The 27,472-nt window shown below is 41.4% G+C and overlaps 1 protein-coding gene and 1 long non-coding RNA gene across 11 annotated transcripts in view; one reads left to right on the forward strand and one right to left on the reverse strand.

The window, feature by feature from the left end:
- LOC102156908 overlaps window positions 1-7,392 on the forward strand; it is a 166,219-nt gene extending 158,827 nt beyond the window's left edge. For 3 of the 5 annotated variants that reach the window (XR_005368451.1, XR_005368454.1, XR_005368460.1), the window contains 2 exons: window positions 1,376-1,531; window positions 7,128-7,392. This is a non-coding gene — a long non-coding RNA (uncharacterized LOC102156908). The remainder of the gene's footprint in view (window positions 1-1,375; window positions 1,532-7,127) is intronic. The other 2 variants (XR_005368455.1, XR_005368449.1) reach the window with 2 other exon arrangements.
- UBR5 (ubiquitin protein ligase E3 component n-recognin 5) overlaps window positions 1-26,494 on the reverse strand; it is a 135,960-nt gene extending 109,466 nt beyond the window's left edge. For all 6 annotated transcript variants that reach the window (XM_038555240.1, XM_038555239.1, XM_038555237.1 and 3 more), the window contains exon 1: window positions 26,352-26,494. In XM_038555240.1, coding sequence (XP_038411168.1) covers window positions 26,352-26,413 — 62 coding nt within the window. In that variant the 5' untranslated portion in view covers window positions 26,414-26,494. The remainder of the gene's footprint in view (window positions 1-26,351) is intronic.
- Window positions 26,495-27,472: the final 978 nt, after the last annotated feature.

Genomic DNA, 27,472 nt, shown 5'->3' on the forward strand with positions numbered 1-27,472 from the left:
ACATACCACTTTCCCGTGATCAAATAATTATTCTTTTGGAATCAAAATCTCCTTTTGAATAAGATTGAATAAATATCAAAAATAGACCACTTAAAAGGCAGAGGACAGGACAGAAACACAAATAAGAAAGATGAATGTACTCACAGAGGTGGGCACTGTTAACACAGCAGATACAAGGGGCATAATACAAGAATCCCTGCACTTCGCTACCTGGTGTGGATGTGAAATCATACAAAATGAAGGCTGTCTAGGACAACATGAGTGCTTTCTTAATAAATAAGAAAACATAGTAAAAGAAAATCTTCCTGCTCACCAGATGGAGAAGAAAATATTTCAAAAACTATTTCAAAAAAAAGAAAAACAACCCCTGATCATAATAAATTCTGAAGAACTTTTTCACATCTGTGAAGATCAACAGAGGCTTACCAAAATTAAATTTTCAGTCAGGCTTGACTACATTTTGAAAAATTATGAAGACTGCACATCCTGGGATAATCATTTTCAGTAGGAAAACACACAGGGTTACAGTGAAACCAATAGCACACTTCAAGCGTCTCCTGAGAGCAAACAGGGCCATGGCCAAGAACCACAGATATATAAGCAGAGATTATAGGAAACATGTACAAGCTAAAGAGAGAATCACCTTAAAAAACCTCACTAGCTGCTACACAGTGAATTTCTTTTTTTTTTTTTTTAATTTTTATTTATGTATGATAGTCACAGTGAGAGAGAGAGAGAGAGAGAGAGAGAGAGAGAGAGAGAGAAAGAGAGACACAGGCAGAGGGAGAAGCAGGCTCCATGCACCGGGAGCCCGATGTGGGATTCGATCCCGGGTCTCCAGGATTGCGCCCTGAGCCAAAGGCAGGTGCCAAACCACTGTACCACCCAGGGATCCCCTACACAGAGATTTTCATTGCACCACCCCTCCTCCCGGGCCCCTGCCCCAAATTCATATGGTGAAATTCTAATGTCCAACATAATGGCATTTGGAGATGGAGGCTTTGGGTGGTAATCAGGTCAAGAGGGTGGGTCCTTGGGATAGGATTAGTGCCCTTATAAGGCAACAAAGAGATGTGTAGACACGATGCAAAGACAGTCATCTAAAGCCAAAAAGTCGGCCTTGATCAAAAATGGATCATCATGACACCACACTCTGATCTCAGCCTTCCAGCCTCCAGAACTATGAGAAAGAAACGTTGTTGAAGCTCCCTCCCCCACCCCCACCCCCACCCCCGGTCTAGGATATGGTGTTATAGCAGCACTAGTAGACTAAGACACTGGGTATAGAGAGCTAGTTAGTGTACTTAGACAAAAGAGGAATCCTTTTCTTGTATAGGACTTCTAATTAAACTCGTTTCTCTCCACCACTTCCTAGAATCCTCTGTAATGACAACAAAAGAATCTTAAAGTTACAAGGACAAAAAAAAAAAAGTTACAAGGACAAAGAGAAGGCTAGTGCATTCAAGCAGGAGATGCCAACGAAATTGTGGAAGCTGGAAAGCAGACAGGAAAGTGGCAAAGGAGCCAGCAGGTAAGAGAAAACTCAAACCTAAAGTCTGAAGGGGGGAAGCCAAGACAAACAGACCAACCCTCAGGAATTTTAATTGGAGGCACCAAGAACTTATAAAGTCTAGGGGTATCCAAACAGGAAGATTGTTGTGAGTCTGCATAAGGAGCAATTAAGATCCTCACCTGGGAGCAGGAGACAGTCCCTTCCAGACTCTGCCACAACTATTCCCTACTTACAGAAATTCAACCAGAACAACAACCTGGGGATAGATACCTAGCTGGGCAGACACAGGCAAAAGAGAAGAAGTGAAAGCTGTTTACTGAAATGAGGAGTAAGCCAGCCCCCATCCAGATGCTTACAGCCACATTCTCACCTTCCAGGATTCCTCTATGGGTAAACTGGCCCAACAGAAGAAGAAAATTTCGAAATAATGTAAAGCAAAAAACCAAAGCAATGGAAAGTAGGGGAGAAAAGTAAATCAGAGTAGCAATGAAAGTGTCGAATATCCAAATACTAGGAGTTCTCCCAAAGAAAGGAAGAGAGAGAGAGAAAGAAAGAGAAACAAAGAGAGAAAGAAACAAAGAAAAAGAGAGAATGAGAGAGAGAAGGAAAGGAAAATGAGAAAATGGATGGGAGAAAAAAGTATTAAGGAAATAATGTAACAAAATTTCCAGGACCTTGATGCTCAGATATGAGCTTCTAGAATAGAGACCTACCAAGTTTTGGGGGTTCAAAATACAGTGAATGGGAAAAAGACCTACATCAAGGCACATCAGCAAGAAACTTCTCAGCAACAGAGATCAAGGAAGACCCTAAAAGCTTTGGGGATGTAGGTCAAGTAGAAAGGATCAAGAGTCAAAATGGCACTGAACTCCTCAAAATATATACTGTAACCTATGTGACAATGATGGAATGCCTTCAAATTTTTGAAGAAAAACTATTCCTAACCAGAAATTATGTGCTTAGCAAATAACAGTGTACAGACAAAAATTAAATTTGTTTTCATCTAAATAAAGTAACAAAATGGCCATTGACAATAGGTATGAGCTTTAAAAACAAACAAAAAAAAACTCTTTAAAACAAACTATCAGGGACACCTGGGTGGCTCAGTGACTGAGCATCTGCCTTTCGGGGTCCTAGGATGGAGTTCCGCATCACATTCCCTGCAGGTAGACTGCTTCTCCCACTCTCTGTGTCTCTCATGAATAAATAAAATCTTTAAAAATAAGTAAACTATCAAAATTGGATCCAAAATTCTTTAAAATGTCACTTAAACAGTTAGCTAAGCTAGAAACAAAAAAACCCTTCCATCCTCCCTCCGCTTTTGGACACAGAAATTATAGATTCACTTGTCCAACCAACCTCACAGCAGTAACTGCAGTTCCATCAACAAAAGTGATAGAAAAGTAAAAGTACTATTTGTGCTTAAATGTGTATGTGCAACTTTCAACAGCCTTAAATACTCTCAAGATGACTGACTATCAGCAAAGCCAAGAGCCTGGGGTAAGGGAAAAGTGCAAAGAACTGAACCTAACAAAACAAATCCCAGGGACAAAAGTCTCTTTAAAAAACTAGAGGAGTTCCTTGCAAACATTCCCTGAAATTACCAAATCTAGAGCACCTTGACCCCTACTTCTTTATTTTTAAACTCTCTTATTAGTGAGTTATTGGCTTGACCAGGGTCTATAAAGCAGACAAGCCAGAAAAACTCTAACCACAACAATCAGGACTCAAAAGCCTGACCTTTAAACTTAATCAAGCATTTTGATCTGAAATATCCCCAAAGGGTTTCTGAGTTCCTCAACACATCCAAGAAATAATTTAGACCATAAATTTACTCCCATCGTGACAACTTTTACTTATACTAGCACATAATATGCTTCGTACAGAGTCGGGTACGAAATGTTAGCTGCTCCTATTACAATCATTACCACTTCTGACCGAATAAAAGAAAGAAAGAAAAACCCTGCTAAATGGTAACTAATTTTTAAAAAAAGAAATGTGGGGACCAGAACTCTATTACTGATGGGCAGTACCACTTTGAATGAAGACAGCAAAGAGCAACTCCAAATATCTACCATCATATCCTTTTTAAAAAACAAGGCACTGAGAGACATCCAAAATACATCTCGACACATAACAGAATCAACTAGACATAACTGAAGCTCATGGATAAAACTACTTCTTAGTTCACATGTAGTGTACAAATAATGCAATGCGCAATGACATCTATTAAAATCCAGGTTATCTAACTTCTCCAAATTACATGTGGAATTACTACTATCCGACCCAAATTACACACCAAATATCCATAAATAGTATAATTAAGATACTATGGTCCAGTAAGCACTTCTTCTTCTGACCTCCTCCACAACTTCTCACCAATTCTATTCATTTTTGCAATTAATCATTTACTGCTTTGAACTGTACTGATATTGCTATTCTACTTTTTACATTCTATTTTATTTTCCCAACTATGCAGGTAAACTCCTTAAAGGGTAAGACCTAGGACTTAACTTTTTGCACATCTGTGTATTTAGTGTACTGCATAGATAAAAAATTATACAAAACTAAAGACCAACTGTTGACCACCTCTCTCACTCAACCATCACATAAAGGATAGAAACAATTCATGTCACTATGTCAATGACTCTAATGTGCCCCCCAGCCCACGATCTCACACACTAGCATGTGGGGAAAGAATGCAGCAAGAGCTTAACGAATAGGTACTGGCATACTGGCTTCAGAATGAAACATGGTGCTAGTTTCAACACTCAACTGAATAGGGACACTATGCCTCACTTCAGATAGCAGTCCCCTCTCCTCCAACAAACCCCAGGCAAGAGGGAAGAAAAGACACACAGTGATAACCCTGTCCTCTGCAAAGAGATCAAAATTTTAAAGCAATAAAAAAGAGTATTCCTATAGGCACAAGATAACTGCTTATGTGCTGCTTTTAAAGGCCACAACACAGGTCTTTACCATGACATTTTATTTTTATCCACCAATGTTTAAAACTTCAGTTCACATAAAACTACCCATTAGCCTCAGCCACAGAGCCCGTTGATGCAACTTAACAACAAAGGGCCTGGGGCTTGGAGACCCACCTAACACTCCCCCTGCCGTTTAGCTTGGGAAGACGCTTAACCTTCTGCAACTCAACTTTCTTCACAGTGCTGCCAGAGTGCTAAATGAGATGTTTGGAAACCATAGTACTCTGTACATAGTAAGAAATAACAAAGCTAAAAATAAGGTTTAAAATGAGCAAACCTCATACATACTGGATCAGCCTCTGAACATCTGAATTCTAACCCAGAAAATTACACTCTTCAACCCCTAAAGAGGGGCCTCAACAAAACAAGGACTTGTTATAACTTCAGTTTTTACCAGTGTTTAATACAATCACGTAAAGAAAACTTGTGTGTCAACTTCTAAAACTCACTATCCACTGGGATTTTAATATCTCTAAATGTAAGATTCAATAGGAATTTACCTCAGAGTAAAATTAAGAAAAAGTTTCACTCTTATATAACATAGTAGGCAATATTATTTCTCAGCCATTACTTTTTTATCTCTGCTTCTAGAAAGTCTAAAATATGAATCAACTTAAACTGACACTTTGCTGACACCTCCTACCATTTTTTCCAACCAGAACTTCTACCCATTCTCTTTGCCAGCTTTGTTAGACCTGGGAAAGCCCTTAGTAACTCCCTGGTCCCGCACTCTCATTTTCTAATGGTAACAATAAGGCCTCTTTTGATTAGAAACAGACAAAATGGGGGTGCCTGAGTGGTTGAGTAGGTTAAGCGTCTGCCTTCAGCTCAGGTCATGATCCCAGGGTCCCGGGATTGAACCCTGCATCCCACATCACATCCTGCATTAGGCTCCCTGCTCATTGGGGAGCCCACTTCTCCCTCTGCCCCTACCCCTGCTTATGCTCTTTCTCTTCTCTCTCTCAAATAAATAAATAAAATCTTAAAAAAAAAAAAAAAAAAAAAGACAAAATGACAGCAGGTACTGAATGTACTGTATATACAGTCTGTCTTTTTCACACTAACACAAAAGATGCTGCGATTTCATCACATACTCTATTTAACAAAAACTGCAAAAACACCAAGAAAAAAGACAAGTGAATACCATTCTTTTAAAACTAACCACAGGGATCCCTGGGTGGCGCAGCGGTTTGGCGCCTGCCTTTGGCCCAGGGCGTGATCCCGGAGACCCGGGATAGAGTCCCACATTAGGCTCCCGGTGCATGGAGCCTGCTTCTCCCTCTGCCTGTGTCTCTGCCTCTCTCTCTCTGTGACTATTATAAATAAATAAAAATTAAAAAAAAATAAAAAAAATAAAACTAACCACAAATAATACCAAAATACCACCTCAGGGAAAGCTATGAAATAACATGAAGGCCTACTTCTAACAAACTTTATACGTGTGAATATAAGTCATCTTCCCATTAATCATACAGTTAAGCAACGCCTTTATTTCAATCATAATGACCCTGCCCAGCAACTCTCCTAGAACTGGCTATTATAAGGTTTCTTTTGAATGCCGCTGTGTAGCCATAGTTATTAGCACAATGCCTGGTACTTAGTAGGCATGCAAATGATCAGCATCAAAATCTAATCATTTCAGGGCAGATGGGTCTCTGCAAATAGGAAACATTCAGTCCTAACGCTGACTAATCAAATAGATGATTAGGCCAAGAAGCTCTTGTCCAAAGAAAATTCTGGTTCATAGGAAATTCATCCTTCATCTGAACACAGTTATAGTAAAGAGCTAACCACTAGCCCAAGAGGCAATCTTTTTTTTTCCCCCAAGAGGCAATCTTTTAAGCCTCAGAACATACCTAATGTTTCATTACTTCCTGAGTAATGCACCCAATCAACCACGTGACTATGTAAGCACATCAGAGATGTCAGAAGAGCACATTATACTCACTTTCTTGTGATTCAGACCTGGATGCTTTGGGGTGGGGGTGGGAGGATGCTCAGTGATGTTAAACTGTTGAACAGTCAAGTTCAGTACTTCTGTCTGGAAATACGATGTTCATTAATACTTAGTACTACCACAAAATGCATTATGTCAGGCGCCATAGATTTTAAGTCTGCATTGTTTCTGTTTTCAAATACATAGTATCAATCTTTTCTAAACTTGCATGGCATCCAATATCTCCTTCTGTAAATTTAAATAGTTGGAGTTTATCATTTTTTTTAAGATTTCATTTATCTGAGAGAGATCCAGAAAGCATGTACAGGAGCAGGCGGGGAGGTACAGAGGGAGCGGGAGAAGCAAAGACTCCATGCTGAGCAGGGAGCCAGAAGCCAGGCTCCATCCCGGCCCCAAAATCACAAACTAAGCTGAAGGCAGATGCTTAACCAACTGAGCCACCCAGATGCTTTTTTAATGGTCTAGGTGGTTAAAAAAAAAAAAAAAAAAAAAAGTCTATAAATTCTTTGACACTCCTCCCACCAAGAGGTGGACTCTAATTACCCTCCCCTTTAATACAGGCCTTATAACCTGCTTCTTGAAAAGGGGAAAAGGGCATAAGGCAGGACTTCTAAAGCCATAGCATAAAAAGGCAGTCCAGCCTGACACTCTCTCTCTCTTGGGACAGGGACACATCCTTTTGAAACTCTGAGCTGTCACCTAAGAAGTCCAGCAACCTCAAAGCCTCCGTGCTGCAGAGACCACACAGAGAGACCACCCAAGGTGGAGCCGCCTAAGGAACTGCCCCTGTTCCAGGTCCCAGCTGTTTTGAGTCTTCCCAGCTACCATCTGATGGCAACTGCATAAGAAACATAGAGTAAGAACCATCCAGCCAAGTACTGTCAATCTTCAGAAATAATAATAATAAATGATTGTTGCTTTACACCAGTAAATGTGGAGTGGTTTATTACACAGCAATAAAAAACCAGAATGATGATCAAAGAAAACCTCGCCATTTTCTCTGGTACTAATTCCACCAGTATATGAATAAAGCTTCATTTATGCTTCATCTTTGATATCTTTCTTACCAGTTTCCTTCAACTATGCTAAGTTTAAAAGCAAAATTTTGTTATCATCTACACCCATGAACTCCCTTAAACATTTCCAGCAGCTTACTTAACAAATCTATTTAACCACATATTTATCTGAATAATAAATCCTTACTCAAAATAAAAACCAATCTTTATGTAACATCAACAAAGCCCCTCGCTTTAAAAAAAAAAAAAAAAAAAAAAAAATTTTATTTATTTACTCATGAGAGACCCAGAGAGAAGCCCCTCACTTTTACAGTCCCTAGTAACTAGAGAATACTGACAGGCCAGCTCTCCCATCAATCGTACCAGGAAATAGATACTCATAGACTGTTCTCATTTCTTCATCCCGGCAGTCAGGAGACTGAATAAGGAAACAACAACTGACAAAGCCAAAATCCTCACCGATCACTTATCTCTTATTAAGATGATCTCAAACATCCCTGCACAACCTGGCCTATCGTTTCCACATCTTTTGGAGTCAAGCTGAAGCTGATCACAGGATGTTATCTGACAATACAATGTAATCCAAAGCAAAGTATGTACAAAGTGAAATGGCAAATCTTGCAAAAGATGCAGGATTCATGAGGTCTAGGAAACTCAATACTAGAAAACTCATCAAAATACACCACTGACAAATGAAAATTGTATACACAGACTAATTAAAAGTTCATGAAATTAAAAACAATGACAATTGCACCTTCAAACAGGATTTCTACATTTCAATCATTAAGTGTGATCCTTATAAAAATTGCAAATATTTCTGTAAAAAAATGACTCCATGACAAAATTCAAATGAAGCCAAATGCAATGTGTGAACCTTGACTGAATTCTGATTTGAAAAACCCAACTATTATATATAGATATTTTGAAGACAAGAGGGGGAAAACTGAATATGCACAAGCTACTGGATGTATTAGGCAATTCCTGTTCATTTTCTAAGGTATGATAATGGTATGGTAGCTGTACAGGACAAAGTCCAGATTTTTAGGAGATGCAAGTACGTGCAGTAAAAAGAAAAAGCAGGGGATCCCTGGGTGGCACAGCAGTTTGGCACCTGCCTTTGGCCCAGAGTGGGATCCTCGAGACCCGGGATCAAGTCCCACGTCAGGCTCCCTGCATGGAGCCTGCTTCTCTCTCTCCCTGTGTCTCTGCCTCTCTCTCTATGTCTATCATGAATAAATAAATAAAATCTTTAAAAAAAAAAAAATCATGAGGACTGCAACTTCTAAATAGTTCAAAGTTTTTACACACACACACACACACACACACACACACACACACACACACTTCCCCAGTTTGGCAAAATGATAACAATTACTGAATCTAGAAGATGTATAACCAAGTAATTCATTGTTCATTCTTTCAATTTCTCTGCATATCTGAAAACGTTTGTAACAGAATGTTGGAGGGGGGATGGGAATCAACCTAACCAAAAATACACACACACACACACACACACGAGCACACGCACACACACACACACACACACACACACACAGAGTCAAGGATCACCATTTAAGGAAGGCCTCCTACATGAAATATGCAAGAGGGCAGAGAAGTTATACTGTGGTATCTTTCAATATTATTGGAATAATACATGCAAAAAATATCCATATACTTAATTAATTCCTTATTCTAAAGATCAAAATGCAGTTGTAAGAATCAATTTTTATTAAAGTATTTTATTTTTTGAAGTTCAAATTAATTTAATGAAAATATGTACTAAGTACTATACCTCAGGTACTAGGAATGCAAAGCCCACACACAATAAAGCCTGTCTTCAGAGAGGCCATCTTTCAGCATTCCCATATGGCACTCACAGGCTCAAACTGAAGGAAGAGTAAGCTTAAAGAATGGCCCTGCATAGCAATGAAAATATTTTAAAAACCACTTAGGGATATTACAAAGAACAGTTAATCCAGGGGGCTTTCCCATCATTTCTAATTGATTACAATTCTTAATAAGAATACATTTCTAATAGATGTAACATAGAAATCATATACTTCACATTTTTTTTTAAAAGATGTTATTTATTTATCTGAGGGTGGGAGGGAGGGAAAGGGAGAAAGGAAGAGAGAGACAGTGCTTGTGCCACCACAAGAGCAAGGAGAGGTAGAGGGAGACTTCTTGCTGACCAGGGAACTGGACACGGAGCAGACACTCAACCAACTGAGCCACCCAGACACCTCTAAACACCTCATATTTAAAAATGTTTCATAATTATTAATACACAAAAAGCATGTCACTACAATGTAAGCTCCACAAGGGCAGGAATTTTTGTCTCCTTTGTTCACTGTTATGGCCCAAGAGTTTGACCCAAAACAAGCCTTCAATAAATATTCGCTAACAGTGAATCAATCAAACAAACTTTAGGTTGCATTTTTTAAAATGCTTTCTCAGAGCGTTCATTTATATTTAAGTTATGATGAAAATTCTGTCAGTTTACTAGGAAAAGTGCTTACATTTTGCCACTAGGTTTTTTACAAGATGTCTTCCTCTGAGTGAACTATGGATGTAAAATGGAAACAAACTCTTGTCCAAAATCCAACAAGCTTACATTACACATCATTCCTTTGGGGGCAGGCTGTGAACAAATTTCCGTAAGCTCAAATAAAAAATTATGCCCAAATGCCTAATTCTAATTTAGGACTTTGTTCAACATCAAAGCTCAAAATAATTTTTAATCATAATTTATTTATAGAATCACCCCTCAATTAATTTTACAAAAGAAATTCTGTTTTGTGTAAGAGGTTTCTTGAGAAAAAAAATTGTTAATGAAATTAAATAAATGTTCCTTATTCAATGCTTTCCATGTTCTTGTTTTAGGTGAATAGCTCACTAAACTAAAACACTTTGTTAGGGATTTATTGTTTCTATTACTTAAAACACATACTCAGTACGCCTGGGTGGCTCATTGGTTGGCTCAGGGAGTGATGGGATTGGGTCCCCGCATTGGGCTCCCTGCAGGGAGCCTGCTTCTCCCTCTGCCTGTGTCTCTGCCCTTCTCTGTGTTTCTCGTGAATAAATAAAACCTTTAAAAAAAAACACACACATATACTCATATAGAAGCATATAAAACACTAAAACACAATGAGACATCAAAAGCAATCACCCATAACCCAGAGACAAGTGCACTGTCATTTTCTTTAAGCACCTCTTATGAAACTTTTGTCCTTAACATGGTTAAGATCACAGACTATTTTCTCTCTTAGAAAAATGTATTATTATTCATCTCAGTGATATTACTAGCCCCTCTGTAGAATTTGCAATGTTTTCCCAACAGCAATGAAGCATTTGAACTAAACCATCCATCCAAGCTGGTTCATCTTCATTAACAATAGCTAATTCCAACAGCTAGGCGGGACAGAGGTGCAGGATGCTATTTGTAGCCATGAAATCAAGCCAACTGTCCTAAACTAGTATGGAATTCACACCCTTTCCCACACCAGTTCAGTTGCTAAGTTAACCCACTAAATTAATCAGTTACAGGTAATATATAACCTAGCACATCAAATTTATTTTTCATGATAATACCAAGCTCATTTTTTAAGACAGTTAACACTGTATCCCTTTCTACTAGAATTATTCAACTATTTGAAATCTTATGTACTAATTGCTATAAGCATTCTGGGCTTTTCTAGTTCCTTAAATGTACTGCCCTCTCTCACCTGAGAGCCTTCATACATGCAGTTCCTTCTGCCTACAAAGCTCTTCCAGTCCTCAATGCCTTGCGTCTTACCCTGCCCTGCCCCACAGCTTTGGCATCAGCCTCTCAGCCTATCACCTATTCAGAATCCTTATCCTCCTTTTGACAGTTCTTCTCGATAGCTTTTCTGCTTCTTCCTCTGCCTGTGTCTCTGCCTCTCTCCCTGTGTCTCTCATGAATAAATAAATAAAAACTTTTAAAAAGGTGGAAGGGCACCTGGGTGGCTCAGTGGTTAAGTCATGGTCCTGGGATCACGTCCCACATCAGGCTCTCCAGGGGGAGCCTGCTTCCCCCTCTGCCTGTGTCTCTGCCGAAGGAGAGAAGAAAAGGAAAAAGGAAAATGAAAAGGAAAACAAAAAGGAAAAGGAAAACGAAAAGGAAAAGGAAAATGAAAGGAAAAAAGAAAGAAAGCTTTCCTTCTTCACAGGACCAGGCTGTGTGCCTCTGATAAAGAATCCCAAACTTCTCTCACTGTGCTCATCACACTGCCCCATAATGGCCCAACGACTAAACTCCACCACCGTACACCTGAGACTAGAACAGGCATGTAGCAGAAGCCACCCCCCCCCAAATTTGCTGTTTTAATGGCATGTGTATACACAAAAGTACGTATATATCAATATTTAATTGCATTTATATATAGTAATAAATGTGTATCAGAAAAACAAGTAACTTCCCGTTCCAAAAAGAAAAAGAAATGAAGCTGTGTTAGTGCAGAGTCTAGCCTTTGTCACTTAAAACTAATCACTTGGGCCCTCAATTTCCTCAGCTGTAAAATATGAAAATCCTAAAAATCTCCCTTGGTATAAAACTTTGAACATCTCAAAAATGACTAAGCAGTCAATGTGGAGGAGACTTGCAGGTTACAGAAGTTAAAAGCTAACATCAACTATTACAGCCTAATATACAGAATGATAATAAGTATCCTGCAAAATTGAACAAATTCCTGATGAGCACCTGACAGCACTGACACCTACTAAATAGCCTTCCGAAAAGAACAACCGTCTCAACTCACTGGAAATCAAAGGGGAACAAATCCTCCAGCCCCAGGAGGTGTTACACTGTCAATGTGCTTTTGCTTTATCATACCTTATTTCAAATAAGCTGTTGCCACATGGAAACTTTCCCATTAAGTTTATATGGAAAGTATAATTAAAAGAATATAACTGCACTAAATTAATTCATGTCAAGCTAAATACATCAGCTCTTGTAGTTTAAAATATCTTTAAAAATTACATAAGAGTTAGGATGGTTTTTAAGAGCTCCCCTCCAGTTAACACAAGGTGGTAAGAATAAGAATGTCCACTGCTGGGACACCTGGGTGGCTCCGAGGTTAAGCAGCTCTGGCTCAGGGCATGATCGTGGAGTCCAGGGATCGAGTCCCACATTGGGCTCTCTGCATGGAGCCTGCTTCTCCCTCTGCTATGTCTCTACCTCTCTCTTTCTGTGTCTCTCGTGAATAAATAAATAAAATCTTAAAAAAAAAAAAAAAAAGACTGTCCACTGCTTTTACCTACCTATTAGAAAGAGTACAAAAAGGCAGAAGAGCAGGTCTAAGGCAGGAAATAAAAACTAAATCCTAAAGTGGCAAAGCTGAGAACCATACATCAACTATCACTCATAAAACAGTACATAGAACCCTACAGTCACACAGATTCAAAGCTGAAATGAACTTTCAGACATCAAACACATCCCCCCCATCTTACAAATGAGTAAACTAAGGCTCACTGCAGGGATATAACTTGCCCAAGACTACACAACTAGTTGGCAAAAGGACCAAGTCTCCTGACACCAAGTCAAGTGGCCTTTTAGTTCTCACAGCTCTTCTCATTAGGACCCATCTATGGTACATAAAATCTTTCAGATACAGAGTAACACTCTCAAATTTTGTAATTCTAATACTTGATATTGAATGTATCATAAACAAAGCTGAAAACAGATAAAAAAACAGTATAAAACTTAAAAGACTGGGCAGCCCCGGTGGCGCAGCGGTTTAGTGCCGGCTGCAGCCCAGGGCGTGATCCTGGAGAACCTGGATCAAGTCCCACGTCAGGCTCTTTGCATGGTGCCTGTTTCTCCCTCTGCCTGTGTCTCTGCCTCCGTCTCTCTCTCTCTCTGTGTGTGTCTCTATGAATAAATAAATAAAGTCTTTAAAAAAAAAAAAACTTAAAGGACTAAGCAGATACATCTGAATTCAGGTATGTGTTTTTTTAAGTAATCTCTGTGCTCAACTGGGGGCTCAAACTCATGACCCAAGATCAAGCATTAGATGCTCAGAAAAGAAAAGAGAAAAAAAGAGAAAAGCAAAGCGAAAAGAAAAGAAAAGAGAAAAGAAAAGAAAAGAAAGAAAAAAAAGAAAAGAAAAGAAAGAAGAAAAGAAAAGAAAAGAAAAGAAAAGAAAAGAAAAGAAAAGAAAAGAAAAGAAAAGAAAAGAAAAGAAAGAAAAGAGTTGGATGTTCCAGAGACTGAGCCAGCCAGGTGCCCCAACATATGTATTTTTGGCTATTTCATCTCACCTTGGGGTGTTAAAGCTGGTATGAAATTCCATATCCATTAAAAGAGTTCTATCCTGGGATGCCTGGGTGGCTCAGCGGTTGAGTGTCTTCGGCTCAGGGCATGACCTGGGGATCTGAGACCGAGGACCGCATCAGGCTTCTTGTGGGTAGCCTGCTTCTCCCTCTGCCTAGAATCTCAAGCAGGCTCCACATCCAGTGCAGAGCTGGATGGAGAACAGGGCTCGATCTCACAACCCTAAGATCAAGACCTGAGCAGAAATCAAATCGGATGCTTAGGTTGCTTAACCAACTGAGCCACCCAGGCACCCCTGAAGTTAAGTATTTTAAATGAAGACAGTAACTAGGAATCAGAGGACACATAGTAGTTGGTTCAAGGGTTGTGGGTTATTGTTAAGCTGTTTAACAGAGGACACACAGCTTCACATTTAAGAGTCTCTCTCCTCTCGGTATTCAAGGTGGTCATAGGGTCAATCCCAGCCTGTGCAACAAGAATGAACAAAAAGGAGCATAGACTCTCCAAATGAGCTCTTCAAATAAACCCTCTCTCCTCCTTGCCAACTCCCACAATAAGTCAGTCAACACATTAGGACAAAGCAACCTGCTTTCACACCCCACTGAGTTCTATTTTCTTGTCCTATCCCTAGATAGTAGCTTTTGCAAACAAAAAGCATAGGAACAAAACTTCACACACACACACACACACACACACATACACAATCACTATCCATATGTAAACTGCTCTCACACAGCACAAGAGTTCTGGGCTACTATTAAAACTCTGATTATCAATATCACCCCCTGGCGAACCCCTGATGGCTGACAGTACCTTCCATGCCACTAAAAGAAAATGCATTAATTAGGCTTATGAGAACAGAAGTAAGAGGATGAACCAGTCTCCACACCTTGCAACCCTGTCTTCAAAGCCCATCGTAAGCAGCAGGTTTAATCATCAGGTCAGTCTTCCCTGTCATTTATACTATCTAGTAGCATTTAATTCTCTATTACATGTTTGCCTCTCCTATAAAATAAATGCCCCATGAGAGCAGAGGCCATCATCTTTGTATCCCACTGTATATAATTTTGTTGGAAAAATAGTTATTGAATTGAGTAGAAGAGGAAAAATTTATTTTCCCACTTTCTCTGTTCATTTTCCATTCATCAATGAAATCTGAGTGAAAGAAATCATAGACAACCATAGCCACAGTTTCTTCTCCCTCTGAATCATTCTACAGTACAAAAATTCTTTTCCCTAGCACAAACCTAAGAGCACAGAAATGGAGCAGAGAAAATCTACATGATCTGGCCCAATTCAGTCACTTTCAAATAACAGTTGTATCACTGATTCATGGTCACATCACCAATTAGTGTCAGATTAAAAAAAAAAAAATCCCTGACCACTGGATTCCTCCAATTTATATTCCACTCACCATCGTGTCAAAGACCTACTGACTAAAAACTTAATCACTATCTAGAATCTATCTCATCAATTCAAACTTGTCTAAGAATACCAAGCCTTGGGACGCCTGGGTGGCTCAGTGGTTGAGCATCTGCCTTTGGCTCAGGGCGTGATCCTGGAGTGCTGGAATTGAGTCCCGCATTGGGCTCCCCACAGGGTGCCTGCTTCTCCCTCTGCCTGTGTCTATTTCTTTCCCTGTCTCTCATGAATAAATAAATTCTTAAAAAAAAAAAAAGAAAAAAAAGAATACCAAGTCTTCTCTAAATTTGTTGTCTTCTAATCTATGCTGTCTTAGCAGAGAAGCAAACAACTTTCAAAAACGCGTATGGAGGAAATGCTACTTTAAATCTCTAGGGCTGGTGTGGCCCAGTGGTTTAGCACCACCTTCACCCCCGGGCGTATTCTGGAGACCCAGGCTTAGTCCCCATCAGGCTCCCTGCATGGAGCCTGCTTCTCCCTCTGCCTGTGTCTCCGCCTCCCTCTCTCTCTCTCTCTCTCTCTGTGTGTGTGTGTGTGTGTGTCTCATGAATAAATAAATAAATCTCTAGGACTTTGCAAGCATGTCAAAAATACATGGTACAATCAAGATGTTGCCATTAGGGTAAGCCAGGTTATGGGAACAAAGGCCCTCTGCACTATTTTTTTTTTAAGATTTTACTTATTTATTCATGATAGACACAGAGACAGAGAGAGAGGCAGAGACACAGGCAGAGGGAGACGCAGGCTCCACGCCGGGAGCCCGACGCGGGACTCATTCCCGGGACTCCAGGATCATGCCCTGGGCCAAAGGCAGGCACCAACCGCTGAGCCACCCAGGGATCCTCTACTTTTTATTTTATTAAAGATTTTATTTATTTATTCATGAGAGACACAGAGAGGGAGGAGCAGAGACACAGGCAGAGGGAGAAGCAGGCTCCATGCAGGGAGCCTGACGTGGGACTCGATCCCAGGTCTCCAGGATCACGCCCTGGACCGAAGGTGGCGCTAACTGCTGAGCCACCTGGGCAGCCCCTTCTGCACTATTTCTGCAACTGCTTTAATCTATAATTATTTCAAAGTAAACTGTTAAAAAAAAATACATGGCATACCCACCTGATGCCCTGGGCCCACTAATCTATCACCTCACTATTCTCCAAATTTACTCAATGAGCCAGAAAATGTTCCAATTGCCTCTCAACCCAAAGTTCCAGAAAGGGGTAGCACAACAAGTGAGTAACAGTTGGTGCAACAAGTGAAACCCACTCCTGGGTTAGCACAATGTTTGAGGGTGAGAAGCACACAAACATTTACTGAACAAGGAAAACTAATCTAACACAGTTCTCCAACTCTGTGCTGGCAACACATGGCAAATATTTGCACAGGCTAAACTCAACTACCTCTTGCACCAGCCTTTCAAAGTTTGCTAGTGATCTGGATCAGCTTCCCCAGCAGGACTGTAACCCTCTAAGCATTGACAGGTGTTATTAAAAAGCTACCCTTTCAGTGTCTTATAGTTCTAGAGAGGACCTAATATTTATGTAACTTTACTCAAACTTTTAAAATTTCATTTCTAGAAAAAACAAAAACAAATTACTCCAGCCTCTAGGAGCAGGAAAATAACCTATTCTCAAGCAAGAGCCACAGAACCTATAGTCTAAGGGGGAGAGAAAGGCTGGGGGCAGTGAGGCCTTGGCAAGCACAGCTCTATGTGCTATCACTGATTATTTTAATTGTAACACAAAGGAATGTGAGCAAGAAGCTTTTATACAGCAGTCCGTAAGCTTTTGTGCACCTGATGATGGTGGTCCATTTAGACACTATGAGAAGTACTTTATTTTTTTTTTTTTTTGAGAAGTACTTTAAATCAAAGAACCTCTTGATCAGAAATGCCACAATAAATATTTTTACTGCAATTTGGTTAGCTTATGTTACTCTTATAAAAATTCAATGTTGTCAAAAAAACTCCAATTTTAAAGGGGAAAAGATGGTTTAAACATACCACACCCAAAAACAGATGCAGTCACCCCTCAAGAATGTCCTAGAATTCAAAGAGTGATCAAATCTTCATGAAAACTGAAAAAGCTTTTTATATTTCCTAAAGTCTTCTAAGGAATCAAGAGGCCCTGGAGAAGAAAAAGACCAACTGCCTTAGTGCATCCCCCGCCCAAGAGAATTTTGTGAAACCAGTAACATTCTGGAATGGTATGGGGTGGCTGCTAACCACATTAGGACTCCTGTCTCTCTATGCAGGGTGTTGTGCACATTCTTCAGTAGCTTCCAGATCTCCAAAGTGGCAAAAAGATGAGCAGCTGCTGCCAACAAAATCAGCTCACATGTCATCTCTGACCCACAGACCATGGGCTGCCAACCTGCCCAACAGAAGTTACCCGGTCCTGGTTCTGCATCCCTTCAGAAGTGACAGAAATCTAACAGGGAATCAGAGGGAACATGTGGCAGTAATCTGGATTCATCCCTTGCTGGAGACTGCAGGAGGCAAAAAGAAAAAGTAGTTCCCTATATTTCCTCCCAGAAGAGCAACCACAGAAAGGAAAGAGCACACTGTCCACAGCATTAAAGTACTCACTCCCCCTCGATTATTCTCCATCTACACATAATAATCAGAACACCTGATAATGAAGACAAACACCATCACTTAAGGAAACAACAAGGGATTTCTGATAGGAGATGAAGACCGGGTTAACCACCACTGGAAATACAAGCATGCTAAGAAAATGAATGTTTCAACTAAATATGAACACAACTTAAGAAAATCACTTGACTGGTGCTTCTTTTGAAGACAACATAGGAAAAAAAAAAATAAAGACAACATAGGGTTTCTATATGCAGATAATGCAGAGCAAATAAATGGACTAGTTCAAATTACTTCTGAACAAGAAACAATGTCATTCCTACAACATAAGAAAATAGATGCTTAACTGCAAAAGCCCAGCAATCCTTCTCCACAAAGCCTTTCACAGAGAACCCTGTTTTCATCATTTAGACATTAAAATAACCCTACCATATTGTCTGTTTTCTTAACTTGCTTCACATTAACTTCCTAATCTCAAATCTGGCCTTTTCTTTAAGGCTTATGACACCCATCCTCCCCCACTTCTCCCATCATAGCAAGCAGACTATCACAGAAAATCTCAGATGAATCTCCACCATGCCCCTAAGTAAAGGGGTGTGGGAGCTACTCACACAAAGGCCATCTCTGGAGTTTCAGATCAACTGTGAGGAAGACCTAGTATCTGAGTTCACATAAAGATCTGGAATACCTTGTCACCTGAATTCTGAAACAGCAGATCTATGCTGAAGCAGAGCTAATTTCTTGAAATGGTAGGTTCTCAACACTTCTGAATTACAAAAAAAAAAAAAAATGGATCCTGAACTGATGAGGAAGGAAATAAAAATCTATCCATTCAATCCACACTGCTTCCTAAATTGACATGGTCACATCTCTATATGCAATCTAGATTCCCATCAATACTTATGGATTCTTTTTTTTTTTTAAGATTTTTTTATTTATTTATTTGCGAGAGACAGAGAGAGAGAGAGAGAGAGAGGCAGAGACACAGGAGAAGCAGGCTCCATGCAGGGAGCCTGATGGGGGACTCGATCCCAGGTCTCCAGGATCAGGCAGGCCCTGGGGCCAAAGGCAGGCGTCAAACCGCTGAGCCACCCAGGGATCCCAATACTAATGGATTCTAAAATAGCACTGTCTTATATACACATATTTTTAAATTAACACAAAAATTTGCTGTCAAGAAAAATGTAGATTGCTTATAAGTAACTTTTTTGTATGAAAAATACTGTAACATATTAAAGTCAAGAAAAATTTCAAGTATAGGGCAGCCCCGGTGGCGCAGCGGTTTAGCGCCGCCTGCAGCCCAGGGCATGATCCTGGAGTCCCGGGATCGAGTCCCATGTCAGGCTCTCTGCATGGAGCCAGCTTCTCCCTCTGCCTGTGTCTCTGCCTCTCTCTCTCTTTCTCTGCATCTCTATGAATAAATAAATAAAATCTTAAAAAAATTTTTCAAGTAGATAAAAATATACCTAGAATGATCACAAATATTATAAAAACAAACCAAAATATCCAGGTACAGAAAAAGAGACCAGGAAGCCACCAAAATGTTAACAGTGGTAGTACTATGAAACTTTTTAAAGTGATCTTCTGTATTTCAGTCTTTTGCAAGACTGGTTTTTTAACAAGCAATTTTTAAAAATAAATAAAAACTAGGGAATAGCTAAAAACAGAAAGCAACACAAATTTACAATAAAAAAAAAAAAAGATCTGAAATTGTGGCACATCCAAACAATGAAATACCACCAACACAAAAGGAAAAAAAAACTATTACATGCTACATGAGCTAAGCAGAAGACACCAGACACACAATTCTATTTCTACGAAATACTAAAGGCAAAATTACAGTAAGACAAAGAACAGTGGTTTTTCAGAGATAAGGACAAGAAGAGAGACTGAGAATGCCAAGGGGCACCAGGAAACTTTCTGGGGTGACAGAAATGTTTTATGTTCTTGACTGTGGTTATACAGCTGTATACATTTGTCAAAACTCATCAAACTGTACACTTTAAATAAGTTATACTGTATGACAATTATACTTCAATAAAGCTGATTTACAAATAAAACTAAGGAAAGTTGAAAACATCTTAGTAATATGATACCATCAGAAACTAACCAAATACTTTTGCTATATAGCTAAGATTGTGTCTTATTTACACATTTAATATCCTGATAAAAATGAGTATATCAAAAACACAGTTATATCTAAGAGCTTAGTGTATCTCTTATTTTCAAGAGATTTATAACCACAACACTGATTCTATCAAAAAAGTAATATGAAATACGATCTCATTAGAGAACACTGTCTTATGGCCAAATTCAATTTAAGAATAGTCTCACTTCTATACATTAACTTAGAAGAATCTTGCAAACTTTTCACATCACTTATTGTTCTTCAATGAGCCCTACAGAAAAATCATGTAATTTCAAGAATCTCATCTTACTCTCATCACAAAGTGATGGCTCACTGGAGGTTAAAAAGCAACAGCATCAAGCTGCAAGGAGCCCTCAGATTTCCAGTGTGATGCTGCCCCTCCTAAGGCACTAATCCAAATTTTGTCTTATTCTTTAAAAATCAAATTTTGTAACATGTTAGAACCCAATTAGTTTTATCATGTAAAAAACTGTTAATGAAAAATAAGTATTTATGTGACAACAGGAAAATGTAAACAGACTGAATTTTGATATTAAAGAACTAAAACAGTTTTAGGTATGTAGGGTTTTTTTAAAGTCTTCATCTTTGAGATGTATACTGAAGATATATCGATTAAATTATCTGACAGGGAGAGTGTTGAAACCACCACAATGGCCACTGATGTGATGACTGCTGGATTACGTGACAACTGTTGTACCTGTGTGTTCATCATACTACTGCTTCTACTTCTGTATATGCTTGAAACTCTCCATAATAAAACGTTTAAAAACAATCATCAAACTCAAAAACCAATTATAATAATAAATCAACAATTCATAATTACAGTGAGTCAGGAGAAGCTGTTTTCATTTGCTCAGAATGCCAAGGTGGCAAAATGACAGAAAAACAGACGAATGGAATTTTTTTCCTAATTAGAAGTAGATATGATAAAAATGGTGGAAAAGAAGACAGAAGTACATCCTCCTGCAACATAAAACTGCTTCCTTTGATACACCTCATAGTAGCTACTGAAGGGTAACCTTTTTTTTTTTTTTTTTTTTAAGATTTTAGTTTTTTAGGTAATCTCTACACCCAAAATGGAGCTCAAACTTAAAACCCTGAGATCAACTGTCACATGCTCCAGCAACTGATCCAGCTAGGCGCCCCTACTGAAATGCAATCTGACACAGTCATCAGTGATTCCACTTTCCTGAAGGGACTAGTTCCTAAATAACCTAATTGCTAGGGGAAAATCCTAATCTGAAAATTCCCCCAATATTCCTAGTTGCACTTCCTTGTACTGTGTAATTTCCTTCACAAGGGTTTGTTTACTCCTAAGCCTACAATTTAGTCTCTGGTTTCTTGATTTATAAAACTGATCTGCCCCTTTGTTTTGATTTTCAATTTTTTGTTTGGCTATTTCATACCCTGTCTTTAAGCTTACTTTCCTTCATCAGCTTCATTTAATCATTTCAGTTAAACTTGCCTATACATTCCCAGTGCAGTCCTCTAGTATTACTGTCCTGGGGTTACAATCTCAGTAATCAGGAGTTTTCCCTCTGGTTTGGTGATGTGATGCTCATCCCACACAGACTCATACTTGTGTTTATTAGTGTTATTAGTGTGGCATACTGAAATTTCAGGCAGCTTTCCACTATCATAACACTTACCCACAACAATCTTTTTTGAGCTCCATGTAATCTCTGGCACATTTTGAGGCTCCTACTGAGTGAGAGGGCAAGGATATCCCGGAATCTTTAAAACCCAACAATAAAAAATTTCCTAATAAAAATCCAGACCACTTACTGAATGCCATGCCTTATGCAAAAAAGCACCTTCTCCATCACTGTTGTCCAACAAAACTTTTAGTGATGATGGCACTGATCTGCATCTGTACTGTCCTATACACTGGCCACTAGCTACATGTGGCTACAGAGCACATGAATGTGGCTACTGTTGCCAAGGAATTGACTTTTTAATTCTAATTTTAAATAGTCACATGAAACTAACAACTTATATTGCTGGAATTTTTCTTCATAAAAGTCATTTCCATTTATTTTTACATCTATGTGTATTCAAGATAAGCTAGGACAGAGTTTTTCGACCCCAGCACAACTAGAATTTTCGATAGGATAATTCTTTTGTATGGGAGCTATACTATGCATTGTAGAATATTCAGCAGCTCCCTATCCACTAGAGAGAGGCCAGTAGCAATGCTCCAGCTGTGACAATCAAAAAAGTATCTCCAAACACTACCAAATATACCCTGGAAGAGGGAGCAAAACCGTACCCAGTTGAGAATCACTGATCTAAGACTAAGAGTCTGGATTTTGCACTCAATGGTAAGGATATTCTAGAGCAACGTCTTTGATTTCCTGCATCTTGATTTGAAAATCAGACAACACATAAAAGCAGTTATATTAACCACCTCTTCATATTTTCCACATTATAATATTTGTGTTTTCCTACCCACTATCTCCATTGTTACCTACCAACCTTGAGATAGGTACTATGCCTGATTTAGAGACTGAGGTGGGGAGGAGCAGGGGAGAGACAAGGGAGTAAGGCTCTAAGTGGTTCATGACTCGCCTACCAGCACACAGTTAATAAACAGCAGGACCGAGACAAGCCCAGATTTAGAAATTCCAAATCTCTAACTCCTCTCTATATTATCTTACCTGGTAGCCCTACAGCACCTAAAGGGAAGCTCCTTAGAGAAAAACCCTTTTGATATGACAATCTCAGCACAGACTATTTGATTGCACAACACTTTAAAAGTAAAGCTCACAGGAATATTCCACATAAAGACAAACAATGAGAACTGGTTCCTATTGTAACCAACCTGCACCTGAAGGAATAATTCAGGACAGGAACAAGTCACGGCATACCCACATCACCTTAAAAAGGCCTCTCCTAGGCCAGTTCTAGGAAAGGGTTAAGAGGGTCAGCCTCAGGACAAAAGACCTAAGTTGAAGGAGGAGTTGGGGGGAAGGGGAAATCAGAACTCTAATAAGACAGGTGGCCACTCTAAAGGCTGTGAAACCTCAAAAGGCAGGACTACCTCAGAATACAAGCCATGTGGAATAGCAGAAAGAGACCTAAACTTGGGCGCGGGGAGGGGAGGGGGGACCCATAACGTGGACCCCATTTATCAGTCCACCCCTGGATAAATTCCACATATCTCTGGGCCTTGTTTTCTCAGCTCATTAGTGAAAAGGCCCAACTACTAGACTTCTTTGGCACTTTCCAACTCTTCCCTCAATCCACAGCAGAACCATGTTCTTGGTATCCTTTTCCTGTTGCTCTGAGACAATGATTCAAGCAGGAGCATAGTACTAACTCAAGAAATTCACTAGAAAGAAAATCAGAATGTCACCAAAGTATCTGAGAGCAGGGATGGTTTCAATTCAATAAATTCAACAGCGAATATTTGCATAGGGCCAGCCACTCAGCAACAGGGACCTTATAATCATTCTGGGAAGCCACAATCATCACTGTAGGCTCTCTGAATTCCTCTCTTTGCCCAAGCCACCCCCACCCATATGCATCAACTGTATTCATTATTGGGGCTCCCAGGGCAATGATTTAGGATTTTAACCCAATATACAAAGACTATTACAGAATTAGCAAGTTTAAAAACACACACACACAAAAATTTTTTTATGCTAAGTACATTTTAGATATTTGTGACATCACACCACTACACTGAACAAAATAAACTGACTTTTAACAGGATGTGACTATTTTAAAAAGAAAACTTATTTGCAGAAGAAAATACTTTTTTAAGGCCTCTTAAGTTTTCTTTTACTCGCCAATTTATACCATACTGCCTGTCCAATCTTACTGCTTTTCATGTAAAGAATAAAGTCTACTTATTTATACCATTTTTCATCCGAAAACATCATTTATCATTTCATTTCTGGCACAGACACATTTCTTATATAAAAGTCAAGTTATAGTTTATAGTTTCTATTACCAAAACTTACTAAATCTTGGTAGTTTGTTTTTTTTTTTTAATGTGAAGATGAAAATATTCTGGACTTTTTGTTCTGGTTAAGGAGCTCCAGAAGCCAGTCTGTTTTGTAAACAGATATTTGTCAAGCAATGCAGCAATAGGTTGATCCTATTACTCTGCAAGGAGGTATGCAAAGAGGATCTTTCCCTTTGAAGGGGAGACACAGAATAGTTCCACTGTAAGTCAGCTACATCAAAACAGGGTGCATGACTATCTCAATGCTGTCCTCACAAATCTCAACAGACCATTCTTTATGCTACCAGCTTAACTACAGGTCCCCAAAATTTGACCTACAGCACTATTTTCTCAAATATCTGCCACCTCGATGCACACGTTTTATAATCTGAATCAAACTCACTTCTAGTTCATAAAAACTCAAAGTGGTCTAAATATTCTTAGTATTGTATACTGCCCCTGTGGGATTCAAAAACAAAACTGATTACTTGTTTACACTAGGAATTAAAGAAAAGGTAGCTTAAAAAAAGATACATTACTTGTAAATTTCTCAGACAAGCTAAAGTAAAAGCAATGTACAAAAATGAATCAAAATGCCCAAGACAAAATAGGTTTTGGCATAGTCAACTGAGTAAGCCAGTCAGGATTCTTGGTATCAAGCAGGACTAATACAGAAAGCATGGCCTACCCTCTCTCCTGACTGGTGCAATGTCCTAAATTACAAGACAAGTTACACTACAAGCCCTACCAACTTGGTTCTATGAATGACAGTAGAGCTATCCTCACTAATAGCCCGGTTCCAAAATTTACCCAAAAAATCTTTTAAGTCTTAAAGATCTCTATCTCTAATGAAGTGAAATCAGAATTAGGATTACATAACAAAGAAAATAAATGACAAAATTTATTTCAGTATTTTCAGCAAGTATTTCGAAAGTTTCACGAACAGCCAACAATTTGGCTACAGCAAAGATTAGACAAATCTGAACCAGTGCCACAAACTAAGCCCCCAGCTTTCGGACTGAGAAGCTCTCCGCCCCACCTGAGGCGGATAGATACTCGGAGACCGAGGCCAGTGTCTAAGCCGAAAGTTAGGCCTCTTCCTCCCTCCGGGAAGCGCATGACAAACAACGTCATGCAACTTATGTCACCCGGTCACTTAGCAAAAATCCTATCTAACTTCTAAACTTGGGTCCAGATGGCCATTTATACTCAAAAGAAATAGAAAGCAGCTAGATCATTGTGGGGGAGGAAGGCTTAAAATGCCCCACTTTCTGGCCCCTTTAAATATTCAGCCCATCATTAGATCGGAGTCCTAAATTCTAAGACTTACTTTAATGGAGGCCTCCCTCAACCTTCTCCATGTCTGTTTTGCAACAGTGAAGGAACTTTTCCTGCTTTATCTTAGTTCCCTGAGAGCATGCGGCCCTGCAATTCAATATCCTAAACTGGCAGGAACAGTGGAGGAGGCAAAGGGAGGAATCCACAGCCAAAATAGCCTTCTTATTAAAGACAAAAAAAAAAATCATAATTCCTCCTCCGCCCATAGCAAACCCATCCCAGAAATTTACAGCTTGTTAAGAAAGCAGCATTGCGAACTGCAAACGTAAGAGTTTTCCTTTGACTCTACGCACGGTTTTCAGCTGTCAAATTACAACTCAGGAAAACACTATCATTAGAATAAAAAAGGAAACAAAAAAGCTCGCACCATAGGAGCTGGGAGAAGGAGCTCACCAGCCCCATTACGGAAGAAGGAGAGCAAAGGGAATCCAATCCATTTCCCCACCCCCGCCTGAATTCATCCCCTCCCCGGGCAGGCAAACCTCACTGCAGGAGCTCAAATTTAATAATAATAACAATAATCATGGCGCTTCCATACCCCCCCCGCCCCGACGCGATCTGCCGGGAATCAGCCTCCCCCTCCCCTGGCATCTCCAGACTTGGCAGGTCCAGACTATCCCACCGGACACAGCTCCCGGGGGCCCGGGCGAGCCCGGTCTACCCCCGTGCCCCTCGCCCCGCTTCTCTTCTTCCCTCTCTTTTTACCTCCACCATCCCCCATCCGCATTGTCTGTCTCAATTCAACTTTGACTAATATGGATTCCTCGGGCCTGGGCCGGGCGGTAATTACAGCCCGCCCCCCCCCCGCCGGGAGCCCGATCCCCCCCCGCAATCATCTCCGCCGAGTTCAACGCGGCTCCTCGGAGGGAGACGGGGCGGGGAGGGGGGAGGAGGAGGTTGCAGCGCGCCTTCCCGTCTACACCGCGGGCACCGTCTCCACCGCGCTCCCCCCGCGGCCCCGGACCCCCGGGACCAGAAGTTTGCCCCGGAAGGGGCCTAGCCGGGGGCGGTGAGGCCCCCCCGCGCCCGCCGGCCGGCGCGTAAACACGGGCGCCCGCCCCGGCGCGGCCTCGTGGGGGAGGGGAGGGCGGGGAGGCGCCCCTCCCCCCGCCCGCCAGCCCGCCGGCCCTATTACCTGTCATTGAGCTGGTCCTCGGTGCCCGGCAGCGGGTGAACCACGAAATGGATGGACGTCATGGTGCTTCCTTCTCGTCCTCCTCCCGAGGACGGCCCCCTCCCGCTCTCGCCCACCCCCTCCGAGCCCCCTTCCCCTCCCCAAAACCCACTGCCGCCGCCGCCGCCGCCTCCCAGTCCCCAATGGAGGGAAGCGAATGCGCAGGGGCCGCCGCCGCCTCCCTGCCGGGCGTGTGTCCGCGGCCCGGCGGTCCGGCGGGGCGGGCAGGGGCGGATCAACACGCCACCCGCTCCCCGGCGACAGCGCGCGGGAGTGCGAGGCCGGCGGCCGGGACTCGGGGCGCGCCGCCGCCAGCGGCGGCCGGGCGTCGGGAGCGGGGGCGCTGGGGAGGGCGGAGAGGGGCGGGCTGCGGGCTGCGGGGACGGTGTGGTCCCGGCGGCGGACGGGGTCCGGACTAGGGAGGTGGGGAGGGAGATGAGCCCGCACCGCGCGTCACTGGCGAGAAGCCGCCGCCGCCGCCAGCACCGCCGCCGCCATCTTCACTTCTGCCCCAGTTTCTCCGTCTCGCAGGCTCCGCTCCCGAGCGGCGGGGGAGGGGCGAACGGGAGGAGGAGAAGGAGGGAGGAGACCGGCGGGCGGGGGCTCGGCTGCGAGGGGGCGGGGCTCCGGGAAACGGGCGCTAAGGCCCTTTCGATTGGGCGGCTCAACGTCGTCGGGCCACGGCGCTGTAAGGCGCGCGCCGATTGGTCGGTGCGGCCCCGAGCCCAGCCCCCCGGGGGGTGGGAGCGCTCCCGAGTGAGTGTTCCGGAGAGCACGTGTTAGGGAAGGAGGCGGCGCGGGGGAGCCCGCCGGGGCGGGGAAGGGGTCTGCGAGGGCGGCTGAGTGTGTGTCCCCGGGGACGTGGGAAGGAACGGGGGCTCTGCGCTCCTCGCTCTGATTTCCCTGGGGCGGTCCTAATCATCCTGCGGATCTTTAGGGGTTTTTTGTTGTTGTATCTCGCCCTTCATCCGCAGTTATATTTAAAGTGGAAGTGCAAAATCACTTAAGGGGCAAGGAATACACAGCCTTTTATTGGAGAAGTGAGGTAGTTATGTAAGGACCTTTCCAGAAGGTCCTATCGC

This window comes from Canis lupus, chromosome 13 (genome assembly GCF_011100685.1).
Source record: "Canis lupus familiaris isolate Mischka breed German Shepherd chromosome 13, alternate assembly UU_Cfam_GSD_1.0, whole genome shotgun sequence".
In the NCBI taxonomy this organism is placed as follows: domain Eukaryota; kingdom Metazoa; phylum Chordata; class Mammalia; order Carnivora; family Canidae; genus Canis; species Canis lupus.